Below are 7,495 nucleotides of genomic sequence, written 5' to 3'. Positions count from 1 at the left end.
TAATACGGAGTAGTAGGCTAATGACAGATAGTTGACAAACCAAAAACAACATTTACTATTATGGTTCAACATTAAATACCATAATTGATACTACTACAATAGTGGGACATGACTCAACACTTGCTTTTCCTCTTCTCTTCCTTTTTTTCAAGCTTTTTCTCAATCTTCTTTAAATTTTGTTGTTTTTCTGCTCTCAACAAATATATTTGGATGGGTCCTCTTAATCTTTATACTTGCTCCCACTAAATATATACTTATATATTCATTTTTCAACTATATAGTATATTCTTGTTACATACTTGCATAAAAAACACACATGTTCATCTTCTTATTATTGCATAAGATAAAGTATATAAGAAGGTGATTCTTAATTTTTTGGTTAAACAAAGATGAATAGAGAGATGAATGGGTATGAAGATGGGGTGAAGGAGATGAGAATAGATTATGTGTATAAAGTAGTTGTGATTGGAGATTCAGCAGTTGGAAAATCTCAGTTACTTGCTAGATTTTCAAAGAATGAATTTTCTTTTGATTCAAAGTCTACTATTGGTGTTGAATTTCAAACCAGAACTACTACTATTAAATCCAAAGTCATCAAAGCCCAGATCTGGGATACTGCTGGCCAAGAAAGGTAACCTTCAATTCTTTCTCTTTAATTCAATCTTGCTGCTATATTTGTTTATTTTTCCAAATATTTGTTTGATTTACGCGTTTTCCATGACGAAAATCACATAGTTGTTTGATTGACAAAAACACGGGATAACAAATTAAAACCGACTTTCTAATTTAGTGGATAAGTTCCTATGGTCAACAATGAAATTATTATAGGCGTGCTCTAGAGTTAGTTGAAGTATAATTAAGTGCGTGCTTCTACTTAGTTTTATCTTTTAGGATTAAAATATGAGTTAGGCTAAGTCGCCTACTGTTAGTTGTCTAACTTGTTACAGAAATAGACGTATGCAATAAATGTATAAATAACTGATTTAATAAGCCAATGAAATAAATCTTATCCCTGCATTTTGGCACTTGGCAGTAGCATACAAGACAAGTGTTTGAGTCACATCTTGTAGTTACGTAGTATTTCTTCTTTGTGGAAACCCTTGCCTCCAAAAACCAGAATTTACATACACATGGTCGACATGGATGTAAAACTAGACCGTATTTACGCGCAAATGAGATTTTATCCTAAAACTAGTTATCAATTGAATAAATTACTTCCGGGTTCTTTTAATTGCAACATTTTGACTTTCAAACCTGTCAATGTAAAATGCGTGTTGATTGTTGATGAGTATTTTTTTTAACAATATGCTTCAAACATGATTCTGATCTTCTAGATATTTAGCTAAACTGTACTCATTTTTTGTTTTGTTTTTTTTTTAAAAAAAAAGCATCCAATGCCACACATCAAACTGTATAGCATGATACTGTACAGTGTACACTGTAATACAGTAGTCAGTAAAGACTGTTTTAGCTTGTTTAAATAAGGTGAAACATTGATCAATATTTGATAATGTATTAATTGCAAATACAAATTTTAATAAGATGTTTTTAACTGCCATAATTTTGTCGGATATGTGATTAATTACAGTAGCAGACTAGACTAGCAGATCAGCTTCCTGATCCGATGTCATTCTTTAATGAGACAATTTGTATATTAGACAGTTGTTTACATGTAATCTCACACCATTCATATATGGATGGACCTCGTTTAAGCCACATTCCTAAAATTCAATTTTATACTGTACTCTGTATTAGATTTATTTGCAAGTTCATTATTACATGCCCAATGTATGTTTCATGTATGTTTTGTACTATAAGAATTTCTTAGATGGTTCGGGACCATCAAATAGTTTGTACACGTAGAAGATTAACTCCATTGGAAAGGGAAAAATTTACAAATTTATGATGCATATGAAGCTGATATTTACAGTATTTGTTAAAAACTTGAAGGTACAGAGCAGTAACAAGTGCATACTACAGAGGAGCACTAGGGGCAGTAGTAGTGTATGACATAACAAAGAGGCAAACATTTGATCATGTAGTAAGGTGGGTAGACGAGCTCCGGGCCCACGCGGATAGCTCGATCGTGATCATGCTAATCGGAAACAAGGCGGATCTAGAAGATAAACGGGCGGTCCCTACAGAAGATGCAGTGGAATTTGCACAAGATCAGGGCTTATTTTTCTCAGAGGCATCAGCATTAAGTGGTGACAATGTGGAGAGTGCATTCTTTAGAGTACTTGAGGAGATATATAGCAATATGGCCTCAAAGAAGGCCTTAGACTGTGATTCTCCTAGAGGTAACCAAATGAATGGCAATGGATCAGTTACATTACAAGGCTCGAAAATCGATGTCATAGCGGGGTCTGATCTCGAGATCAGTGAGATGAAGAAATTGTCCTCTTGTTCATGCTAATGCTTGTGATTGAACAGTTTGTGGATTTTTATGCAAAGTTTGTTTACATGGGCATGGTGAATCAAAGGAAGCTGTAAAATGTGGTTGTGACAATTGTTACATTTTGGGATAATTTGGTGAGCTTCACTTTGAAGTTCCAATTTGGGGTAGTTGATGATTTGATCTCCTATTTTACAAGAGAATTTTCTAATGTGGTCACAAATAATCACATTTGATAATCATAGGTGTACAATTATGTGAATGTTTTCTGTACACTAAGTTGATTCTTAATCCAATCCACAGTACTACAGTACTACTCAATCCAATCTAATGACAATTTATTTGTCATAAAATTCCACGATAAAAGCTAGGTTTGTGTACATGATTTATTTTTCACCCCCTTCTTTCTTTATCATTGTCCAATTTAAGTGACCACATAAAATACGGAGTTCTATTTGAATTCTATTGGTCAAATATCACGAGCATTAATTCAGTCTATGCGAGAAACAAATTAGGTGGCTAACACCATTTGGAATAACTAGAATGCCCGGGCGCCCATGTAAACATACGGAGTACAAAATTAGAAAGGTTTGTGAGTTCAAGTACAGGCTTTTCATGATAGAAATAATTGAAAGAAAAGACTTTGCTGTAATTGTAAATAGGAGATGTATGTGGTAGTTGTAATTGATCATTACCATGTGTATTGATCATGTTACTTTATTTGAAAGAAGCTTAGAATGAATTATAAGTACAAATCATAATGAAGCAAAAAGATTAGGTACACCTGGGATGAGGTGTTAAACCAAAGGTGTTAGTTGTCAAATTATGTTAGGTGAAATTTACCCATAGTAAGCGGAATTGCGGAGTAGATGTGTTCAGTTTAACTTGCCCAATCTCACAGTCTCACAAATAATTATGAACACTCTCTAGAGTCAATAGACCAACCAAAATTGGCATCTAGATTATTTTGATTTTAGCATGCGCATGAAATTGCCTTGCTCTCTTGCTAAGATTTTAGATGTTTGTTTTTTCTTATGAGTAGTCTCTCTCCTAGTAGGTGATGCGTTTAAAATTGGTGAAAGTGGATGTATTTTTATTTCCTCTAAGAGGAGATATAAAATCTGTAAGCTAGTCAGCGTACACAAATCAATAGATAATATTTTTGTCTAAAAACATTGGGAAAAAGTAACTTCTAAACTATACTTTGAATATTCAAGTCATTCTCTACTTGTTTCAATGTGGTACAACTCGCATGTAGTAGTATATTATTCTTAACAAAGATATGCTATAAATTGAAAAAGATATGCAAAGTACAAAAGTTAATTCAATCAATAAAAACACTCATTTACATATGGCATATATCATTATAACCTATTCCTAAAAGACCAATAGGACAAAAGTAACTTCTAATCTAGGCTCATTAAAAGGTCATTTATATCTTGGTCTTAATAGACTTAATTGGCCTGACTCCTAAAAGACCAATAGGACAAAAGTAAACCACTTAGGCCTCATCGTATGGATAATAAATATGCATATGAGGCCACACTATGAAGCCCATATAATTTGATTAACATAGCCTGCACTAATCACTGATATTTTATCCTTGGGCCTATGATCCTTTGTATGCTACGTCGGAGTACTCTTATTTTTATTTTTATTTTTTTTAGGGCAGAGTACTCTTAATTGTTTGATCAACAAAATAACACATTGATCTTTTAGGGTTAGTTTGACATTACTGTGCTTTTCTGTTTTTTAGTTTTTTGTTTTTCGAAGTCATATGATATATGTCATTTTTTTAAAAAAAAAAAAAAAACCTGATATATGTCATATAATGAATAAAAAATTTGTCAAATTTATTAAAACTCATGATAATTTTGAAAATTGACAACATAAAAGTGAAAAGACTTTTTTCTTGTTTTCTGTTTTTATAATTTTATTTATTTTTTTAAAAAACAGAAAATTAAAAACAAAAAACGATGACAAACAAGCCCTAATTAGTAATTGGTGTTGTTTTTATAATGTTTTTCTTGGGAGAAAATTCTATTTCCATTTCAAATTACTTACCCTAATTTTTCTATCTAGGTATTCTAAATTTCTTTCTTTATATTTTCTAATAATTGATATATAATTAGGTAAATTGAGACGAACAGTGTTATCGAGTATTAATCAATAGTCATATAAGCATTTATTTATAATGCACAATAAAATTGTTTTGTACTAGTACAGAATAAAATGTACTTCGTACAATATATATATATATATATATATATATATATATATATATATATATATATATATATATATATATATATATATATATATATATATATATATATATATATATATATATATATATATATATATATATATTTTTATTTTTTTTTTTTTTTTTTTATTTTTTTTTTTTTTTGAGAGAGAGTGTACTTCGTACAATAGAATTTATTTAAATAATTCAATACGAAATATATTTTTATAATATTATTTTTAAAAATTTTTAATTTTCACTCAAGGATTATAATAGTAATTATTATACAAAATTATACCGTGATAATAAAAGCAAATATTTCTAGAGTATTCCATATAGTTATTGCTTCAAATATATCCACCACTTTTTTTCTTCTAGGTAGAAACATCAATGGTGTATAGACAAAACTAATTAATTAAATAATTAACTAATTAATAGCAATATTGACATCTTAACCACAAACATTGCACACACGTAGCCAAACACTTCACGAAAATGATTTATTTGAAGCCTTGAAGATTGACAACTTAGCTTAAAGAAAGTGACCCTTTCTTATTTTTGTCTTTTGTGTATACAAAAATATAAAGAATATTATTCCTTTTGGAAATTGTCCAAAAAAAAAAAAAAAAAAAAACTCCATTTTCTAGAATCTTATCTCAAACAATTGAACAAATATACAAAAGGAAAATAGAAAATCTTTGAACCACCAAAGCTAACAAAAATGGATACCTTTTCAAGCTCCATTTCAACAAACTTGCAAGTCCCTAAACCATTCAATCCCCACCACCGTAAACCCACTCATCTTTCACCCCACCACCACCACCACAACCACCACCCTTCCTCCGCCGCAAAAACCACCGCCACGTCATCAATCTCCTCCCTCCCACAAAAAGACAACTTTACCCCTCTCTTCTCCTCCTATTCCCAAAAAAGGACCCCCTCTCCTCTATCATCCGCAAGACTATCACCCCCACGCGCGTCAATCCACCGCCGAGCAGCAAGTGGATACGCCGCAGCGCTTTTGGAGATATCCCAAAGAAACGGCACCGTTTTGAAGGTTGAGAAGGACGTGAGGAGGCTGTTAAGACTCGTGTTTCGAAACAGCGATATGAAAGTGAGTATGTTTATGAAGGATGAGTGGGTGGAGGAGAAGGAAAAGGGTGAAGTTGTTATGGAGTTGATGGAAAAGGCTAAGTTTGAAGGGCATTTGTTTGGGTTAGTTAAGATGTTGGTTAAAAAAGGACAAAGTGTTGAGTTGGTTAAACAAGTTCTTGAAGAGTTTTTGAGGGTTTTTCATCAATTAACCACTACTTCTGGTGTTATTTCTCATGCTCCAACTTCTAGGTTGGCTTTGTCTTAGATTTTTCATGTAATAATACTAGTAGTTATTATTAAAGACTGGTAATTAAACTTCTTGTTTATTTGGTCATGCTTTGGTTTGATTAATAAGGTTTGAGTTTGATTATCATATGATGTTTACAAGAGAGTACTTAGCTTGGTATTTGTATTCATTGATGTTTATTTTGAAGAAGTTGGGACTTTTGTGTTGTGTAATATTGAATAATGGACAGCATTTCTGGTTGTCTCACCTGATGACTGATGTGGTGCCTGTGAGAGTCCTCAGTCCTGACTCTCCTGAGCGATATACAAAGTTTTAAGTTTGTTTTGACCCTTGTGAGTCTTGATTTATATGTAAGCGTTATTGGTAATTATATATCTAGCAATGGTTTACATATATTTGTGTTAACACTCAATGTTATAAACTCATATATGGTGTGTGTTAGTGTGACATACATCTAACCCATGTACGATACACAGATATTTGACACATTTACAAGTATTATAGCACGCAAGAGTGTCTATGGAGTATGATTTGAGAAGTTGAGGTGGAGTAATGACATTATTTCTCATCTCATATTCTTATGGTTAATGGATTCATCTCATATTCTTGTGGTTTATGGTCACTAAGGATCAATCTTGCTTATGTAATTTTCCTTATTTCCCCATCAAGTGGTTTAAGTACATGAGGTGATTTAGTTGAAAATCATGAAACTTATAATTGAAATAAAGCATACATTAAGCATACATTAGTGCTAGTGGTGTTCCAAATTCCAATGTTTATGTCATTCTCTAATTAATCAACCATCAACCACTCTTAGGATTCCAATTAGGGTTCAAGTCTTTATGTATTTATTGGACTTGTACACAAACATAGGAGATAAAAACACATGACAAGTACGTGAACTTTTTATTGTTTGGGGTAGAATTACTTTGTTGATAAGCGACAATATAAGTACTTAATTTAAAGAGTTTAGGTTTAGGCATTAGTCAAGCTATGCTGCTATGCAACTCTATTACGGAGTAATGAATTGAAATTTATCTAGCAATTTTGACTGAATTTTACTACTATTAATTGTAAGGGAAACAATTTACTTTATCAATCCCTCTTTAATTTTTTTTCGATTTGAATTATCTTTACTAATTACAATGTCAACAAAGATTATGTATAAAATATAAGATATATAGAGTACAAAGTACATTCCGTGAACATATTATTGTTCTGTCCCCAAAAAAAAAAAAAAAAAAAAAAAAAAAAAAAAAAAATGAGTATTCTTTAAACTTTAAAATAATTATCAAATGCTTTATAAACTTTAAAAATCATGCAATATATACCAATTAGGCGACTACGAAAGTCGAATTTTTATTGTAAAAAAAAAAAAGGGTTTTTCTCATTGGTAGCAATAAAAGTTCGTAAATTCTCTATGGTAGCAAAATTTTTGTCAAATTCTCTTAAATAGCATTAGTTTTACAATTATTCCCTTGTATAGCTTTATTTTATTAAATGTGATATATTA

At 31.2% G+C, this 7,495-nt stretch overlaps 1 protein-coding gene across 1 annotated transcript; it reads left to right on the top strand.

Annotated features, from left to right (window-relative positions):
- LOC145638633 (ras-related protein RABA3-like) lies at nt 1–2,716 on the top strand. Its single transcript, XM_081689622.1, has 2 exons — nt 1–631; nt 1,951–2,716. The coding sequence occupies exons 1-2, from the start codon at nt 390–392 to the stop codon at nt 2,414–2,416; spliced, it is 708 nt and encodes a 235-aa protein (XP_081545748.1). The 5' UTR covers nt 1–389; the 3' UTR covers nt 2,417–2,716.
- Nucleotides 2,717–7,495: the final 4,779 nt, after the last annotated feature.

Source organism: Chenopodium album, chromosome 7 (assembly GCF_948465745.1).
Source record: "Chenopodium album chromosome 7, dcCheAlbu1.1, whole genome shotgun sequence".
NCBI lineage: Eukaryota > Viridiplantae > Streptophyta > Magnoliopsida > Caryophyllales > Amaranthaceae > Chenopodium > Chenopodium album.
The sequence above is the reverse complement of the archived record's forward strand: the minus strand, read 5'-3'. Positions and strand labels throughout refer to the sequence as shown.

Excerpts from the sequence above, each read along its gene's own strand:
- LOC145638633 (XM_081689622.1), top strand. The coding sequence starts at position 390 with ATGAATAGAGAGATGAATGGGTATGAAGATGGGGTGAAGGAGATGAGA. Across the intron at positions 632-1,950 it reads GATACTGCTGGCCAAGAAAG|GTACAGAGCAGTAACAAGTG; the intron begins GTAACCTTCAAT and ends AAAAACTTGAAG.